Source organism: Pararge aegeria, chromosome Z (genome assembly GCF_905163445.1).
Source record: "Pararge aegeria chromosome Z, ilParAegt1.1, whole genome shotgun sequence".
Lineage (NCBI taxonomy): Eukaryota > Metazoa > Arthropoda > Insecta > Lepidoptera > Nymphalidae > Pararge > Pararge aegeria.
In genome coordinates this window covers 14030588-14051718 of record NC_053208.1, presented here as the reverse complement: position 1 = coordinate 14051718, position 21131 = coordinate 14030588, and the positions used below count along the sequence as shown (strand labels likewise).

At 33.7% G+C, this 21131-nt stretch overlaps 1 protein-coding gene across 1 annotated transcript in view; it reads left to right on the top strand.

Annotated features, from left to right (window-relative positions):
- Window positions 1–8643: 8643 nt before the first annotated feature.
- The window catches only part of LOC120636154 (dipeptidase 1-like), a 46885-nt gene continuing 34397 nt past the window's right edge, over window positions 8644–21131 (top strand). The window contains exon 1 of the mRNA XM_039907485.1: window positions 8644–8714. Within this exon, the coding sequence (XP_039763419.1) occupies window positions 8675–8714 (40 nt within the window). The 5' untranslated portion in view covers window positions 8644–8674. The remainder of the gene's footprint in view (window positions 8715–21131) is intronic.

Below are 21131 nucleotides of genomic sequence, written 5' to 3'. Positions count from 1 at the left end.
ATTGATATTTAAATGTAATTTGGAGAGCATGTTTATGCATCTATAGTTGAGAAAGGATCGGTTTTACATTTTATCGATGCATCAAGAATTAAAATTTTACTACAAAATGTGGCGGTGGTGTGGTGGTGGTGATAATATGTCTTGAATAATTACACAAACTACATCGTACGACCTAGGACGATTAGATAGCAGTTATAGGATCGAATAATTTATTTTCTTAAGTTTGCTACCAAAACTACAAGCAAGGCAAGGTTAGCAATAAAGGTACTCTTACCTAAGTTAAGGGTAACCTATGAACCTCCTTCGACCCCCGGGACGTTGGCAAGTTGTTGTGGCATATGTTGCTGCCTGCCAGCCAGGCACATAAGGTCGGGGGACCGTTCCTCCCGGGACACCGGTGTGTTCCTAGGAGATCCCGGGGCTATAAGTATGTTACATTGAGTAGGTATCAACAAAAAGCGCAAGTTTTATTGTGTTACGGTCTAATTGTGAAAAAACACCTTTATTTAGTTTGGATATTGAGGATTGCTAATTAATGTTTTTCACGATGCGCTTCTTTTGAATTTATCTTGTAGGTATGTTTTGCAAAAATTCGACGTATGTAATTTGTTCTATGACAGACAAAAGAAAAACATCATATAGCGAAATGTTATAAACCATAAGTTTGGTTTAAAAAAACGGTTCGATGGGACGTGAGGACACTCCGTCGAATATTAAAGATAATCACCATTTACGACTTCCCTGGAGTAGCGGTAGCGCAGTTTAAAGTGGGAGGTCCCAAGTCCCATGCCTGGCATACGCAATATGGGAATTAATAATTTCAGCATTTTCTCTGGTCCCTTCTGGTTGGAGCCTCTGGCCGTGGCTAGTTGCCTTTAAGACGTGCCGCTAAGCGATTTAGCGTACCTGTACAATGTCGCGTAGAAACCGATTATGTTTACAGGTTTAAGATAACTGCCATACCCCTAACACATTTGCCCGTTACCATCTTAGACTGCATCATCACTTACCAGCAAGTGAGAATTCAGTTCAGGGTTAACTTTTAGAGGAATACAAAAAAAATTAATTGATCTTTTCGCCAATGAAAAATGTGAAAAGATAGGTTTTTATGGCATGGATATCTCTGGAAAAATCAACACACCGATGACGATACAACTACTAGGAAATCCAAAATTTAACATTATATAAAAAACTAGCTGTTGCCCGCAACTTCGTCTGCGTTTATTTGTTTTTTAAAGTATTCAGTATCGCTAAGCCTTAAATGAGTATAGTAGTATATATATATATAACATGTGACTGTCAATTAATTATAGACAAATAATTTGCAATAAAATAAAATTGTGACTATAATTAAAGATCTAAGCTATCCTATCTCTTAAGTTGGACCAGACTGCTCATGGTGTGCCAATTTAATTTAAAATCGGTTAAGTAGTTTAGGAGTCCATCGCGGACAAACATCGTGACAGGAGATTTTTATATATTAAGATTAAACATTATATAAAAAAGACAAATAAGTTTCATATTTCAAAAAGTTTTAATTTACTTTTGAAATAACAGCCATAAATTTAATACCATGTTCACTCTAGCTACTGTTGAGGCTGCGTCGCTCGCTCAACGCCGTAATATTGTTATTGTTAGTAGGTACTGATGTGAAAATCCATCTTCATTAGGAATAATGGATCGCTATTTTTAATCCCCCTAGGAGATAATTTTCATTATTAGTTTTAAGTTAAGTTTAATGCTTATTACGCTTTTATTTTATTTTTTAAACTGTTTACTGTATGCGCATTAATATTTAATAACTTCCATCAATAGGTATTTGTAAACTTATCAGGCTAACCGTGCATCAAATAACAAGTGCGTCAATAAAACTATGAAATGTAGTTAGGCATGGCTTTAAGCTTTTATCGTTTAAAGTAACCTTTGTTTTCTTTGTATGTAAAAATAACGCTCAACGCTTGCTCACTCGAGGCTATTTCAGGATAGGAAATTAAATAAACTTTTTGGTTGTTTATTTTCTACCTCATCGCTATTGAGAATCGATTTATTCAATAAGGTTGACAGGAACTTTTGTATTATTCATTGATACCTTCTTTTGTTGTAATACAACGTGTATAATGTATTGCACATTCTCCAGCATAAAAACTAAATCATCTTTCACATTTATCGGAACTAGGTATGAGTGGTCTAATATTGCATGATTTATATTAACAAGGCTATCTACACGCAGGCATTGCGGTCATCGTTTTGACAAATACGTGGTAATGTATGGCAACCCGTCACGTTCTTGCATTGGGGGCTCGTTAGGGGAGCCCTGAATGATGAGAGTATCTTGTGACGCAGTAAATTGAATTTACTACGTATATCCCTATCCCTATCCTATCCTATCCTATCCTAGTAATCCTACTGATATTATAAAAGTCAAAGTAAGTTTGTTAGTTACGCTTTCACGCAAAAACTACTAAACCGATTCTCATGAAACTTTGTACACATATTCGTGGAAGTGTTAGAAGTAATATAGGAAACTTTTTATCCCGACATTGAGCTCGGTTTCTTTGAGAGAGGGGATGAAAGTGATTGATGATTTTACACCATAATTAACGACAAATTATTTTTGTACTATAGAGGTTATATATGTTTAATATGTATAATATGTGTTTAATTTTGCCCAAACTGTGGTTGGAGATAGAGGACAGAACTCCTCAGCGGACAGCAGCAAACCCCTCATTTAAGGCTTAGCGATACTGAATACTTTAATTTTTTTTAGAACTGCAACTAAATTTAATGCCACATTTAAAATCAAAATCATACGCAGACGAAGTCGCGGGCAACAGCTAGTTTTATATATAAACGTATAGATTAGCGCGTGGCTGCTATCCTACCTTATAATAAAGTCTAAGATCATTGAAGGAGCTCGCTTGAAGACCGTTACTTATTTTAAAAGTTAGTAGGTAACTGACTTTTAAGGCCCGAATTTCACCTTTCTATTTACTGCCTATATTGACGAACGTATGCCATCTGTCTCCGTCATTATCATTGTTATCATTACATTAGGTATCAATATATAAAAATAAAAATTGCTGTTCGTTAGTCTCGCTTAAACTGGATCGATTTGGCTATTGTAGGTCTTGCAATACTCGGGAAAGCCTAGATAAACGGTGAGAAAAACACTAATAAATATCATTCTTCTGTCCTTTCTGTACGGGTTTGTCAACTAGCTCCTCCTACGAAGCTGGACCAATATTGAAAAAAATTGTGTATATATTGCAACGGGTTCCTGGTAGGTTTGAAACACAATTGGACCCTGTGGGTTCTGCCTTAACGTCTGCCGGGTCCGCTAGTTATCAATATAACCTGGTAATTATTCAAGAGGAAATCTATACCTAATAGATACATGCATCTTGGCCCTTCTGCGATGTTATTGACAATAACTGGGGCCGATATCTTGATGAACTAATTCGTGACACGGGAGCAAAACATAGCCAATTTACAAACTTTCGACTTTTCAGTATCCTAGAAGCTCTAATTTTGTGTAAATAAATAATTAAATACTAAGTACTAGAACAACGACACAGTCTCACAATCCAATGAAGACAATCTCAACACAATTTTAATCCAAATTCCCCTAGTAGATGAATGAATGAATGTATATACTTTTATTTCACACCACAAAAAGTACATAAAAAAAACATGTACTTTATAACAAAACAACGTATACAATTTATTGAATGCGGATGAAGTTGTCACGAAGCATTTACGTTAGTGGAGAATACGTAGCTAGCGGCTTGTCTCTTAATGGAGCTCAGGGAGTTTACCCTAACTCCACCTACCAGCAATCAATAATAGTTTTTACTTATGAAGGGGGAGATACGACTTAATAGGCCTACGCGCGGTACACAATACGAGCCTATTTGCAGCTCCATTGTTACCTTTGACACCTTTGATTTACCGCGTTACGTTATCGTGCTATGCCCCAAGAAGGTACTGTTTATACTTTTTCTTTGCATGTAAATAAAAAAGTTATTATAATAGCCTTTATTATTCTTCGTTACTTTATAGCATGCTATTTTTAGCAGTCTACTTTTGTTTGCATGTTTGTTTTTGGGACATTGTGTATTCTTGTTCGTAGTTCGTGTCAAAAACTGGTCGTTATATGACGCTTCATTTCCATTTGAATGTGGATAGGACTTTGCTAGAACACTTTATTACCCCGGTTAACGGAAAATAAAATTTCGTGGAATAATTCGCATATTAATTATATTAATAAATGCAATGCTTTCTTGTCGTTACTTAGGCAAGTACTTAGTTTATATTTTGTAATGTTTTAGATATACTATCGTGATTATAATATTGGTCTTCTTTTGCCGAACGCCCTGGGCGAGGAGCTAATTTATCGGGATCACTTGTTTTTCTCCCTTAAAGTTGATCGCAGACCGTGAGGGACCGTAACAGCTTCTTTATGCTTTCAACCAGGGCTTAGAGTTTTGCAAACATTTACTGGCAGAAGAATTTAACTGACTTTAAATGGCAAGGGGAATTACAAAATTGGAATATTGTGGATAGAAGCAGGCGTTATTGTATTTTATTTAAATCTGTTAAACTATTATATGTTGTAAAGTAGGCTCTAGTGTTCATACTAAAGGGAAATACACTTATATAAAAATTTGGTTCGATAAGCCACTAAGTATAAAAAAATAGTAAGTGTGACATGAATTATTCTGATAAGAAATTTCATTCGGTTTGAATTATAAAAGACACCAAAGATCTTATTTTGCAAGTGGGAGTAATAGACGTAAAGCTATAACCCATTAGACACTCTGTTAGTACCACGGAGTTCAAAGTGAGTTTGTAACGTGTAATGCTACCAGATTTGCCAAACAAGTGTTCCTATCCAATTCCCCAACCTGTATAACATTATTTATATCAAATTACCTTCAGCGCGAAGGCTAAATTGCATCTGCTTATGTCATTAGCATGGGTGTGCGATCTCTTTTAAGGGCTGTGGCTGGAGGCGTTCCAATGTTATTATTTGTAAGGGTTTCTTTTTAGCCTATCCCCTAAAGCGCATTGTTTTAATCAGTAGGCTTTTAATATAACTTAGTTATATCTAAATTAATCACGTAAAACTCTTGTAAATTTATAAAAGTTATCTGCCAATCAACAAAATGTTAAAGTAACGTCTATTATCGGATAAAGGTATAAGGAAGGGATTTCCACACCGGAAATTCTTGTGCTATATTTGTATCTAGCGGCAACCACGCCCTCCAGACCAGATCTCAGCAATGTAGCTTGGAGGTAAAAATAAGCATGACTACATGGCGGTACTACGCCGGACGACCTCTTTCAAAAAAAATCGTAAAAGTACCCGAACTTAACTCTTTAGACCCTTCTCTACATGGTCGAAACTTACTATCACTATTTTTAACCTAAAGGGTAACTTGAAAATCGATAGAAACATAACCTTGTAACTATGACAGCCTTGGTCCCAGCTATAAAATTAATTTAGGCACAACCTATAAGTATCCAGCTATCACTACCAGGCGTTCTGACGTTACGGTTCTGAATGCTCGCCTCTTCGAAATTTCCAATAAATTGAAACGACTCAAGACTCTAGGGAGTATCTACTCCGTTTGAGCCTCTATTCAAGAAAACGGGAGTCTATCGTAAATTCAACCATATTTAGCTAAACTAACTGTAATCTACACAGTTACATAACGAATATTACTGTAACCATAGATTTATCTATTTTAGTTAGACTTGACGCGTTATGAATATAAGATGAGAGTGAATTTTTCTGAATATAACACATGATTTATGCGACCAAATTAAATATCTGCACTCGAACAATACCGAACATTAAGAAGAATAGAGAACATTTTAAAGAATTTATAATTTGCCCGACTTATATTTCCACAAAAGCTGCAAAATATCGTGAACGCGATTTGCAATTTTAGATTTTATTTCTTAAATTATTCTTTCAAATTCTTTGAGATATAATTTTATTTGCCAGTGTTAATTACAAAGCAAAACACAAAACTATTTGGGATGTGATATTTTTTTTACAAGATTTTATTTTATCACATAAACCCATTATCGGCCCACTACAGGGCACGTGTAATCTCCTCCCACAATGATAAGGGGTTAATCTGTGGTCCACCAAGCTGGCCCAGTGCGGATTTGTGAACTTTTTGGGCAGCTTTTATTTATTATTTACCATATTTTTTTATTGGAGACGAGATTTCTCTCTTCGTGAGTAAAGTTGACACAGTTGGTATTTGAAAAATAGGAATGGGGTGTGAACTAAATGCATTTATTATCATATTACTTGATATCGTATATTGCATTAGTCAGCACAAATTTATTTGAATGCTCTAAAAACCTTTTGTCATTATCATTAAAGAAGTGTTAATTATCAGAAATCTTTTTTTTAAGTAAGTCTAAATCCTTTAACTCATATTGGCCTTACGAAACGACAATAAATATTGAATACGACACCTCACCCGCATTAGAGCAATATGGTGCTTACTGTGGGGCATTCGTTGGCTGATATAAGTGCAATTAGGAATTAGAAACACTAATAACGAAGACCTACGATAACACGTCATAATCATTAACGATCAAATGAGACTAATAAATATGACTGATATAATTAAAAAGGGTACCTAAAGCATGAGCACGGATACTATACTATACTACTATACTAGTTTAGTTACTACAATACGTGTATTGTAGTAACCACATCTAGCCCCAAAGTATGTGTCCCTTGTGTTATGGGTACTAAGATGAATGATGAATATTTTTATGAATAAAAACTGACTATTTTTGAAAAAAAATAAAGAAAAAATTTTTTTATTAAAAAAAATCTGAGCCAGAAATACCCAGACACTGAAAACCATTCATGTTCATCACACAAACATTTTCCAGTTGTGGGAATCGAACCCAAGGCCTTGGCTTCAGAAAGCAGGGTCGCTGCCTACAGCGCAGATCGGCCGTCAAATACCGGACATAAATACACTAACAAACGGTATAATGTCTGTGACGAGAACATAAATCTTTTATTGAATTGGATATACGGTAAAACAATGCCAATGGCAATTTTAGACCTGCACTAGTATACGTTTATTAGTAAATGTTTGAAAACAGAATACGGGTCTCAGTCAAAAGGTGTACTCGGTAATCTGATCTGATTGATATCAGACCAGACTAACGGTGTACCTACCTCGTCGGGACCGGGAGGCATCGTTGACATGGCTAAATCTAGTAAGCGGCGCGAGTATTTATTTCACCACCTTAGGGCCATGAAATTTCAAGGCAAACAAGGTAATGAGATGAGTTCCAGAAAATATTCTAGCACTATCTTGTACCAAGAAGGCTAGTTTCGTTTGCAGCACAGAAGGCTTGTTTCGCGGGGACATCCAGATATTTTCAGATTTTATTGCACTATTTACGCGGGATTGGTTTGTCCACCTAATGTTGAGGTTTTTGGTTTATACCAAGTAAACTTTGAATATTTTAGTAAGTCTTTCAATGCAAAATAAGCTGTGAATTCGATTTATAAATTTTATTCGATCTTGTGGCTAGCGGCCAAGTTGAACGATCAAGAAAATTTCAACTAAGCTGCCGCAATTCTTGCGATGAGAATACTTAAAATATTTGCTCTCTATTTCCTGGAACAATGTTTGAGACATTGTATAAGGTTGCATCTCATAATGGAAATTTTCTATTAAGTGCAAAACTTAAAGTAAAACTTAAATTCAATTGAAGTGTTGAATAACTCAAACTTGAATGAAGCTCGAAAGTAGGTTATGAAGTAAATTATCATTTTAATAACTAAAATTATGATTTAATAAATTATTGTTACTAAATAACTGCTTAAACTTTTTGCAAGGAATATTTGATAAACTTGAAAGCCGGTCTAAGTTGGAATTTTTAACATATAACGTGTCTTTTTAAATTAAGTATGCAGCTCAAAGGAGCCGGGGGGATTTTTCATGGGAAAGAGGTTTCGGCCGGCACGAATTTTCTAGGGAAAATTGTGGCAAGGAGACCTTTGAGGTTGGAAGTGCGTTACTTAAGGCACGTGTCGGGTGAGTTAACCTGCGCACAACTTCGTGAATCAATCAACGTGGTAAGTCTACCCGGCAATCGTTTTATTTCGTTTTACGCATGCGCCGACAGCTAGGGATGAGACATCACAAAATTCTTAAAGGAGTTTTATTTCGGTTTAAATTTTTCGGAAGTTCGCAATTTTCTTATTTTTATAACGCACGCATAGCTTTTAATTATTCTACAACTGTAAAAAAAGAAATCAACATTTTAATTTAAACAACTGTACTTTTTTAAATTTTATTGTTAAACTTATATATGACAAATATTAAATAATAATTATCATTGTTCAATAGACATTATAACGTAATTAAATTTTTCAAATTGTCCAGTATGATAATGTGGTAATAGTATTCATTCATATGCCATTTAACAAGTTATTTTATGAAAAGGCTGTATATATAATAAGAATATTTTTAAATTATCGATAATGGCAATAGGCTCCTTTTTGCGGGACATCACTTGTACAGTGAAAATCCCGCCTAAAGTCGTATGTCGGTTTCGCAGGCGGAATACTCTTTGGCCGTCAGTATCCGCGCGCAACCGGTGTGTGACAAACGCTAACCACATGTCGCTCGCGGCCGCTAGTGCTCGTAAACACGACCCAGGTATGTACTTCAGAAACTTAAAATAATGACATAAAACTATTATAAAAAATTACAATAATTTTTATTAGGACCTCTAAATACCTATTTTATTTTATCGAATAGGAAACATTAAAGTACCTTTTCGTGTTATTTAGCGCGACGTCTATAAAGTTACCGCTTGAAATTCTTTTCTGTAAATTGGTGTGGTTTGTTTTCGTTAGGCGGAAATTATTTTTTGTGGATTTTATTTTACGTTGTTTATTTTTTAAATTATTGTATCGTTATGGATATAATTTTTCTTATCGGTTTTTAATATAATTGTTTGCGGTTGCGCCAAATGTGAATACCTAATATTATTCGGCCAAAAATATATTTATATGGTAAATATTTATTGTAATTAATTTATGTAATTTTTTTTTATCATCCTATAATGTTTATTAGTTGTTTCGCAGCGCGGAGTTAATAAAACTCATTGAAATAACTATGACTTTTATAGTAAATGAATTAAACGAGAAATTATATCTAATTTAAAGGGTAGAAACCTGGAAAAATAAGTCAATATAAATATAATATTAACTTGTTTTAAAAATCTTAGGCTTAGCAAGTTAAATGTAGAATTTGAAACGGTAAACCTGATATGCATCAGATATTAAACAAGATAAAATCAAAGAACCTAATATGGTTCAATTTCAATGTTTTATTCTGTTATACGCAGACCGTGAGACATACTGAGATCTGTTATTTGATAGCTACACAGGACAATTACATATTTGTATCATTTCTTTTTGCCCTTTTATCTCCGTATGCCCCTAAAAATATATGTTTAACTAGATTCCGATATAGCCACGATATAGACGTAAAACTAAATTATTCATAGAAATACGAAGAACAAATGATCTTCACACAAAGATACGGCTGTAATGATAACGTTTTCGTGGTAATAGTACGATAGGTTAGATAATTAGAATATACTTGTCTATGACATTTCGAATTTTATTATTACTTATAAAACATGGGATTTTAAAGATTTATCTCTAGTGGAGCCAATTTTGTTACATACAAAACTTTAAATTAAACTACTAGTTACTACTAACTCTAGTTAAAATTTCCATAGGATCCAACTCGTTACAGTACTAAGCTAATAATTATTTCATATTAAGTCAAAAAGTCAGACTTTAACAATTAACATAAGTTGAGTAGTTATAATTACACCTCTTACGATCACTCCGTTTTTCCACTAAGAAAGGATCTTTTAAACTCAAGTTCTGAAGGGTCATAAGGTTTGTAATGATCTCTCTGTGCTGGGAAGAAAGATGTATGTTTTTACGATATTTCTTCTTACTCGTCGTTCGGTCGTTCTCGTCACTTCAGCTCCCTTCCTTTTAAATTATTTTAGGGAACGAATGCCGCACTTTTACTTGGTCCGTCCATCTTATGGACATATTTCGCGTGCTCTTCCTCGATTAGACCTCTCTGCTTTTTTTAAACAAGCAATCATATTTCTCTGTGTGTAATAAAATTAGTATTACTTTAATATATTAGTTGAAACGGTGCGGTCGAATGAAATATATAGCAACCCGTAATTTTTTTATTGTTTTTTCATTTGAAATTATTTAAAAAAACATTTTAAAACATAAAAAATCTATCTGCCTTCTGTGTTAACTGCAAATCATACATGAAACAATTAAATTGGCGTTAAATGGTTATTTTTTACTGAATTAACATAAAAATGACGTAAATATAAAATTACAACTGACTTTAAATAATAATTGAATTGTGGTTGGAGCGTGATAGGCCTAATTAAGCTATGACCAATGTAACTAAAAAAATTGTAACTTCTAGTTCTATTCCGCGCTGCCGAATGGTGCTCATTTATTGGTGGTTTGGTTGAAACTGTCTTGTCAATCTAGAGATTAGCATGTTCGGTTTTGCAACACGAGGTGAAGGGCCAAAATTCTGGATCGGGTGGTATATGTAGTTTCTGAAGTTCATTGAAGTTTTTCTTATGATTTTTCGGTACCTGCAGAGTTACAGAATTGGTAACACCCGCGTCCCTCGGAGAACACTTTAAGCTATATGCCCTAGTTATTTTCACTGACAAGTAATAATTATCGTTCAAGTGCGCTGGCGTGTATCGGAGCAACTTATTTAGTTTAATGCTTTAATTAGCTCTGTCCTATGAGAGTCTTAAGGCTGCTCCTATCAGTGGGGCAATAAGGATGAGACTTCTGATTTATAATCAGAAGTCTCATCCTTATTGATATGTTTGGTACTATCTCCAGACCGTTTTAGGGAACTAATTACCATTTGTCATATTTTTGTCTATATTTATCTTGCTTTGTGGTTAGGTGTATTAAGTATAATTGTAAACCTAGTTCTATAAAGTTCTAACAAGGTGTAGTCAAGCTATACCATGAACAAGTTCTGGATCTAAGATAGAAAATGTTTAGAAAATTGCAATATAGGAACTAATCAAAACAAAATACTCGTATAATAATCGTGATTCAAACATGTATCCCACACAAGTTAAAATTTCGTGCAAGGCTTTAGGGTTGCTAAAATGGAGACGAGTAAATTCTTTGGAAGCATTATTATGACCCTATTGGAGTTAGATAGCAACAAAGGGGCAGGAAAGAAACCTTGTTATTAATTGTGCACTAAACTACCGAGAATAATTAATAATACAACGAAGTAACTAAATAAACAAACTACAAATTTGTTTTTTTTTTTTAATAAACGGTATTATATGCATTGATACTAATTTTATGAGGATCTATGAAATAGTAATGCAGGCGTGCACTTAACAAAAATATCAATTCTACGAGAGCCAACCCAAAAGCTGAAGCTGAATATTGAAGAACGGTTTAACAAAACTTCATATTTTAAATCAGTGTAATTTTTTATTTTTATTTGTTTCTTTAGAAATCCAAAATTTGCGATAATTTTGATGTATCGCTTTATTATTTTGCTACTCAACTACAAATGTTTGTGTCTAATTCTCGCAGTGGCACTCCTCCCACTGGGGTTGTCTTTCAACTAATTTATGTATCGAACAATAAGATTCGGCTGTTGTACCCAGCCTACTATTTAGATTGATTATCTCAAGAATCTACGTTTTGGACCCACGAAAGCTTAAATAGGTTTACTCAAGTATATCGGCAGAGTAAAGAAAACTTCCCAATCAACATAAAACTATTAGTAACGTAATACAGCGTATGAGGTTTATATTTTATTTCAGTGGCAAAACTGTTTTCAAGAACATAATTTTTAAAATTTCCTATTGTACGTGAAGCACAATAGTCCATTGTTCGTACCTACTTCCTAGTGGTATGACCGACATATGTGACACTTGCGAAATACAAATGAATTCAGAAGAAAAGCTGCTTATATAAATTGGTGAATGAGGAATAATACGTTTAATATCTACGTGAGCTTGTGAGCGATATCATCATCATAATCCTACTATTATTATAAATTTGAAAGTGTGGATGCTTGTTACTCAATCACGCAAAAACGGCTGAACGGATTTTGATGATATTTGGCATGCATGTAGCTTTGACCTGGAAAAGAACGTAGGCTACCTGTTTGCCGATTCCTTAAGTAGTTCCCGAGGGAAAATTAAAAATTATTTACGAGCTATACCGCGGGCAGACAGCTTTGAAAATTGGTATGCATTCCACCTATGCTATGGAAAAGGACATGTACTTTCTATATCTATCTCTCAAATAGTTCCAATTCTGACGCTCTCAATTTTTCAAATGGTTAGTAATTTACAACTCAACTATATTTAATAAGTAATAGCTGATACGCAAAACTGTAGTTATTTTTCTCTATTACAGCGTAAGCGATAAAACGGGTGTAAATTTGATTCAATTTTTTATTACTTTCACATTATTCATTTATTTTTGGACCGTATTCTAAAGTCCACGCAGACGAAGTCGCGCACAGAAGCTAGTATAATATAAACCGATAGATGACTACTGCTGGACAAAGATCTTACGGGATTTTCCACGGAATACCGGCTGTTGGTGTTCAGCGTTTCACTGGTACTTGTAGGCAATAAAGTCATCATCAACATCAGAGTAATATATGATACCACATTTCAACAGAATGCCCATTGCTGGACATAGATCTTTTATAAGGGATTTCAAATCCCACGCTCTTGTTCAGCTGGTGTCTGGACTTTTAGCAAATATTTTCATAATTATCATATTAATGGATATATGTCCATTGGTCTTCAAAATTAAAAAAAAAAAAAATCAGAATTCATTTATTTCAAGTAGGCCTAGTTTAAAACACTTTTGAAACGTCATGTCAGTCTGTTTGTAGTGACTCTACAACCGGTTCCACTGAGAAGAGCCATTAAGCAGCAATTTACTCTTTTCCTAAGTCTTTTAATAGTTTAACAATCTTTAGAATTTTTCTGCGTATTTGTGAGAGATGAGAGCGGAGTGGCCTGCTTACAAGCAGCCTTGTCGTTAAGGAATTCATCAAGCGTGTAGTAACCACGATTGTTTAAAAGTGTTTTAATATATTGTTTAAATTTAGGTAAAGGTATTACATTCGGTATCATGTTATAAAAGCATATACCCACAAAGGATTTCTGTACTTTTCACAGAAGATTAAAAGTAACTTCCAAAAGTATTTCTAAATTCCACGGTGTCCAGCTTCCCACTTCGACTTCTACCTATATAACACTATTAACACAGGAATATTTTCCCTCTACTTTAGCCTTTAGAATATCTAATTTCCCATGAGTTTAAAAAAATTCTCGTCAGATTTAATAGCTCATAATAAATAAAGAATTTTTTCAATATACTAAAACTTTGAATCTAAATATCGGTTTTCATTTTCATTGTTATAAAATCCTTTGTTAGAAGATACCTTCGCTTTAAAATGAATTTACCTTTCGAATTTAAAATTTTTAGTATGTCGAAATTATTCAACGAGTAAGTGGTAAAACTGAGACATTCGTTCTGACCCGAGTCAACTATAGGTATAACATTATATTACATGACAGCCGACTGGCGCAGTGAGCAACGACCCTGCTTTCTGAGTTCAAAGCCGTGGGTTCGATTCCCACAACTGGGAAATGTTTGTGTGATGAGCAATAAGTGTTTTTCAGTGTCTGGGTGAATTTACGAGTATGTATATTATTCATAAAAATATTCATCAGTTATCTTAATACCCATAACACAAGCTACGCTTACTTTGGGGCAAGATTCATCCTCACGGGTTCCCGTATACATGATATCGACCCATAACCGGCCCACTACAGGGTATGGGTTTCCTTCCATATATAAAGGGGTAAAGGACGTAGTCCACCACATTGTGTGTGAATTTTCAGGCATGCAGGTATTTTCACGATGTTTTCCTTCACCGTTGAAGCAAGTGATATTTAAATTGCTTAGTAAATTAGAGGTGCATTAGAAGTAAGCCCCCCGAAAGTGAAGTCGAAGTCCTGCCCACTGGGCTATCACCGCTTTTTAGCTTTAGTTAGTGCTAATTCAGTGGGTGAACATATAAAAAAAAGGTTAATCTTTATCATATTACTGTAAGTAGCGAAAATTCAAATATAAAAATTCCCTCACTCACTCTCACTCACTAAATAGCCCTCACCGAGGATCTAGCCCAAGACCTCCCAATTATAAGACCATAGCGTCCATAACTGCGCCAGGGAGGTCGTAAGAAACAATAATAACCTTCTTCAGTAAACGGGCTGACAGTAAACGACAGTGATTAGCGTGTTAAATCATATAAAACAGCACACAAATTATCTCTATTCCTTACCTGTCTTATATATGTATAAGACACGATTTCATAAATACTTTTTAGTGCAAAAATTTTTTTTTTAAATAATAAAAACATACATATAAATAGGAAAAATATTTTCATTCTGTTTATCTTTAGATGTTTGAAACCTATTTAAAAGTTATTCAATAAATAATCAAGGTAGGGAATGGTTTCACGATTATCTACAGGACGTAATATGTTAGGTAGCACTTATATGTAATAAAAAGTCTCTATCGCATAACCCATAATTAAAATGCGACTGATAGTTGCTTAAATAAGTTATTAATCATTTAAACCAATACATTTATACCTTACATAAAATAAAAACTTCAGTTCTACTGTAAATATTAGGTTCAGATTATCCATACTTCCAAACTATGAATAAATTTAAACTAAATTAAACTAGCTGTTGCCCGCGCATCCCGTAGGAATAATTTATTTGAGAAACGTGTGGCATTAAATTTAGTTGTAGTTCTTCAGTTATATTTAAGTTGTGTATTCTTGTAAAAATATCGGGTGTAGTTCTAAAAAAATAATAAAATAATCATATGAATACTGTATTTTTTAGGTGTGGCCTGTGGATATATCCTATATTTAATTCTACACCAATCGGCGGAGTGACAGAATTTTACTGCTATAACTTTACTTATGTTTATCTTTCTTTTGGCGAAATGGTTAAAATTGGTCCAGTACTTTCGGAGCCTTTTCGGTACAAATAAAGAAACAAAAAAAATCTTTTGGCTTTATAATATTAGTATAAATATTATATTATATATTATTATAAATGTGAAAGTGTATCTGTTTGGGTTTTTGATAATAAACACCAGCTAATAGCTCCGATTTTGTCGTAACTGACATAAAGACAGTTAGCACATCCTGAAAAAGTCTATAGAATACATTTTTAGCCGAGGAAACTAATTGCCTCCCAGGGACTTTTGCAAAACTCAAAAAACACTGCCACGTTCGCAGACAAGAGCTAGTTTTCAATAAACTTTAATAACCCTATAGATTGCAACTATTTGTAATTGGAAAAAGTGCCTTTCAGCACTAACACGCCTGAATAGCAAGCATGCCGGTTTATGAGCGCTCTTCAACTTTGCACATTTGCTTGTGTGTTAAGCAAACTTGTTCAGATACTAGCATGCTCATTAACAAACCTATTCATCCATGCTTAGATGCTAAAAGCAAACCTAATTCCACACTTCAGGAAGCACGCTCGAAAATCAAACAGGTTTCGTTTTTCGAGCCTGCTTTATATGTTCGTTTTCGGTTTTCCGTTTTCGCAATGGCTAATTACATGCGTTTCCACATGTTCAAACCACATTTACATTATCACTAAATCTATGAAGCTCTTCCTAACGAAAGAGAATATATTATGTTATTGATGAGTATATTTCCCGCTCAAACTTTTGTCCGATGTATACCAATAAAAACAACCTACAAAAAAAAAGGTAACTTAATCTCTAACTCACATTCGCAGCAAGTTTCTCTCTGCGAGCCGCTGGTCCCGAGCAGAAAAAGACCCTAGCAACTCCCTATAAAACACTTATTTCCAGCAGTGGACGACATGATGATGATGATTATTTCATAATTGGGATGTAATAGAATATATTATGTATAGATAATTGGTTATTTTTGTTATGTTTAATTTAGTAAAACAATAATTTAAAAAAAAAAAACGGTTGTCTGTAACGTCAGTTTACGGACAATAGTTGAACGTGACAACGCCATAAGTAAATACTGATGGAATGGTTGCATTTTTCAAAAGAAAATTTAAATTTTATTTGTTTGATAGATATTTTGTATGGATAGAGAAGTAGGTAAATTGAAATCACAATTGAATTGATCAAGTTACATTTATTTGTACGCTTAAATATAATTATGTCAATTTTTCATCACAATTGACACCACATTCACTTTTCACTGCACTTCTTACTTGACGAAAACATGTAGATGAATGATTGTATAGCAGCTGTTCACGCGGACGCATCGCTCACTCAAGTAGGAGAGGGACAGATGTCGAACGCAGAGGCCGATTGTGCCTCTTTGTCGCTCGATCCACGCTCTCGGTTACACTTCAAGCCTTGGATGGAACGCCTCAAAGCGAGGTAACGCCGCATGAGTCATGTTTTTTCGTGTGTGCAGCTGGCTCCATCGAATTATAAGACGTTGTCACGTCAAAAACGATGGAAATAGACAAGTGTCCGGAGCCGACGCGTAACATGTTAGTTATCAATTTAAATGCCTAAGATGCGTTTTGAAATCAAATCTGGTAATGCCACGCCCTTAAGTAGCAATTGCTTAATCACAGTAGTTTTCACATTTTACCCGTGATTTCCCTTAGCAAGTTAAGGAAGACCATAAAATATGAATTTTGGACGAAGAAGGTACCCACCTACCTACTAATGTAAATCCCTAAGGGAACCCTGTTTTTACAACTGACCCAGTTTTTATTCGTCTATTTTTTGAATTTGATTGTACAAATAGGAACTCATCTGAATCTAGGGCAGCATCGTTAATGTAAGTAGTGTAGTATTTCGAACAGTCTATCTAGTTGTACACAGTCAAACGATTTCCGAAGCAGTTTTTACCTATTCCTTCTTTGCCTTCTTAAAGTATTGATAGTAAAATATTTTATTTACTGGATTTCTTTTTAATTATGTTCGAAATAAAATCAGACATTGTGGCTTTTTTTTATTGGATAAATATTTATTTATATCGAATATCAAAATTTTTGTAACACATAGTATTCACGTATGACGGACCATTGAGGCAGCGCACACTGATAAATCAGTTCGTTTGTGCTTTTTCTTGTGACTTTCCGAAATAAAATGTAGCCAAGTTGGCTTGATGGACTTTATGGAACACGAGCTTTCTACTGTATTCAGTAGTTTACAGAATACACTAGAAATATATAAAGAAATATAGGTATGTTTTTTACTGTAGTCAGTACACACAAACATTCAAAAAACTAAATCGTTTCTCTTTTTATATTGGTATAGATGTAAAGATAAACCCTAAACTACTTCTTAATATCCGTTTGTGGTCATCTAATTTATACTCTTCTGAACTGATCTTAAGTAAATTAATGGGCGTATTTACTTACCTGAGGGCCAGAAGGGCCATGGCTCGAGGCGGCAGGCTACGAGGGGCGGCGCAAGCAGAAGTTAGAGTGAATGTACTTTCTATCCCGCATAATGGCTTGTTCCTATATTGACATTAACATTTAAGGGGAAAAAAAGATATAGTAAATGCGAATAGTAGGTAGGTACAGCGGACGAAGCCACCTGCATTTCTTGTTTTGAACAAATGGTGTTTCCGTGCTTGGTGTTCTTTCCTTATATAATGCCTTTTTAGTTTCGATATCCATTATCTTCATTCAAATCAAAAAGTGCCGGAAATTATTTATTTTTGCCATTAATTTATGTGGCGGCCAATTTTATCGGCCCAATCGGGCCCGATGAATGTTAGAATACGCCACTATGTAAAATATGATACTTAACCAATGCTTATGACACTAAATAAATATTTATTTTGCAACGCACTTAACTGCATGCAATTAAAATCTAAAGCGTACTGGTAGATTGGGGAAGGTATTTTTACGTGTCTCAACTTATATCTAGATAAGCAAACTTTGGACCGTAGTAAATGTCGTGTCAAAAACATTATGACTGCCAATCGACTGGCAAGCGTGTCTATCTTAATTTAAATATTATGTTTTTATGTACCTATGATTATTGAATAAGTAAACACATTTATTTTATCGCAATGAGCAGCGTATATAGTATTAAAAAAAAATACAATTTTGCTAAGTCTATATATTTTTCAAACAGGGATCAACATCGTCTTTAATTTATTTTAATTTCATACCCGGTTAAGTTTATTGAAATTGTATAAAATTTTACAGTAAATTACCAGTTGATATCTTGGAGATGTGTCTGAAAAAGTTCAAAGTTTGTATAAAACGTAAGCGTATAGAAAAGTCCATTTATAGTATTAAGGACTACGTCAACTATAAAAATGCTTGGGTGTAAATTATTGCTCTAACCATGTTTCTTTAATAGTTTTTAAATGAAAAATGTGAGATGGTGATAACAAAAAAAATAACAACCGGCTAAGTTTGTTGTTAGACCATTCTTCTTCTTAGACCAGGGCGCGTTTGGAACAAACGTAGCTTTAGTTTTAAGTTGACGAATTTATTTATCGCCATCAACTCACTCATATGTCATATTTTACATGTAATGTACGCATCAAAAGTGCTATCTATGTGCCTATTTGAATAAAGAAATATTTGACTTTGACTATTGTGGGTTTCTTCTTAGACCAGGGCGTGCTAGTATCGCTCAGAAATATCCCTCAGCTGTTTCAAGTAAAAGACATTTTATAGCCAACATGAATTGTTGTTGTGACAAAAACAACCACTGTTGGTTAAAGTTTCACCTTCTGTGTTATTTATGTTATCTATTAAAAAACATCCTAAATTTATTGTATATTATGTTGTAGGAGATATATATATGTACTCACCATAAACTTAAAGTTCATAGGATAATAACTGATGATATAATATAATGTTTTACTCCATTTCGCTTGTAAATTTTTAAATGAACACCTATCCAGAAAAGGATCCAGGCAATATTTCACTCCATTTCGCTTGTAAATGGTTTAAATGAACACATATCATGTCTAACAAATAAATGTAGCATATCGACGTAAAGCAGTGTTTTCATAATTTCAGCTAAACAGCAACTTTTAAATGATAGATCGTCAAAAACAGTGTATAATAATAACGATGTTATGCCACATTTGTTTTTAATGTCTGATACATCTTTCCTCTGTGTTTGATCTATGTCCAATTGTTCAAAGTTTTCATAAAATTACGCGGTGACAACCATATTAAATGTATGAGGTCTAGTGGACCACATATCAAATAAAGTAAAAATAAAGGAAAGGAACAGTCCGAATGGTTATTTAGCCGCGAAGAAAAATATTGTAAAACAGACGAATTTTTATATGAGATTTTATCCGCAACGAGTTTCGATTTACCACATTAACTACAGCAGGGTTTAAATAGTAGACATTTCTAGTAAGTATGTAACAGTCAGTATAATATAGTTTTGTTTTTAGGTAATCACTTTTCTAAACTTTCTGAAGTCTCGAGATATCTGAACATTTCTGAAAGCATTAACATAATTGAAATTGTTTTAAGGCTACGGAGAGAAAAAGATTTTTTGTTTCCCCTTAATTTCTTATCTTAACGGAAAAATCCCTGGCTTTTATCAATGTCACGATAAGTTCCAAACTTAGACCTTTATATTGAAGCAGAGATAAATACAGTAGATTATTTATTCGAGATAATAATTATTTATTTCGACTTCAGATCACTTTATAAACGTTCCATTACATTTTCAGTAATTTTGTAGCTATAAGTGGAATAAACATCATTCAAAATTTTAGTGTTTTGATTTGTTGATCAACATTGTTCATTATTCTATAATCTATTCAAAAAAGTTAGTTTATGGACGTTAATTGTATTTATAGGCGATTGATATTTCGTATTAAAGCTAAAAATAATTAACTAGTATTCATTTGTAACACTCAAATTCAATGAAGACATACCATTAACTAACATTGAATAATGAGTTCAACGTGAAAAGCGGACTTTTTTGTGTTATATATTCTGATAAGTAAATTGTGTTTTAATTTATTATTTTTACACTAAAAACAACGTCAAATTTAATGCTGTCGAAATGATACACTAGCTTTTCCTGTGCGTAGTTTTTCACACTGAAATTTAAATATTGCTTTGAAGGACCTTTAAAACATCTACACGGGTAAAATAAAGTAGTACATGTGAAGTAAAGTTGTGTTTAAGACGTTTGCTTAACGTAGGTATACGAGTATTACGAGTACGTGGGATGTCGCCCTCATTTAAATTTTAAAGTGGTTTCAAAGTTTATATCTCTACATATGAATGTTACAATAACGCATATTGCTAAAACTAAATTAAACTTTTATAGTTTGATAGAATCTATTAACAATAGTCTCGTTACTAGATTCTATAAAACTACAATGGTTTCATTTAAGCACTCATTAAATTCAGCTCTAACTTTAATTGAAAACATATATTCAACTTGACCTATCCGTCGCCATAGAATAAAATAATGTTACTCGCTAGATACGTACATAAGCTTATATACTGTGCTATTAAGAAAGACGCTAAGTCGTCTAAAGTCGTCGTAGCCGTTGGCCGGGATCCGCACAGAAAGCTTTGGCAAAATTTGGGGCTGTTGACTTTTACACAAACATTGTTTTCTATAAGAAGAGAAATGTTTCATTTTGCATGTGCCTACTTGTATTTGTATACCTTTACAGATTTATTTTTACTAAGTATACTTCGGTGATTTTTCATTTTTAATCAAGACATTATTTTTTTATTAAAAAATGGAGTTTACAAGTCAATTTCTTCTTACCAGAGACAGATATTTATTTCAAAATTTTGTCCTGTACTTTGTGTTCAAACGTTTTGTTTTCCTTTAAATCTAAATACGTTCAACAGTATCCCTACGAAAATTATACCACCTATTGAATTATAAAATAAATTAATAGTTCAAAGAATAAAATAAAAAACAAGCTTGGTATAAAAAA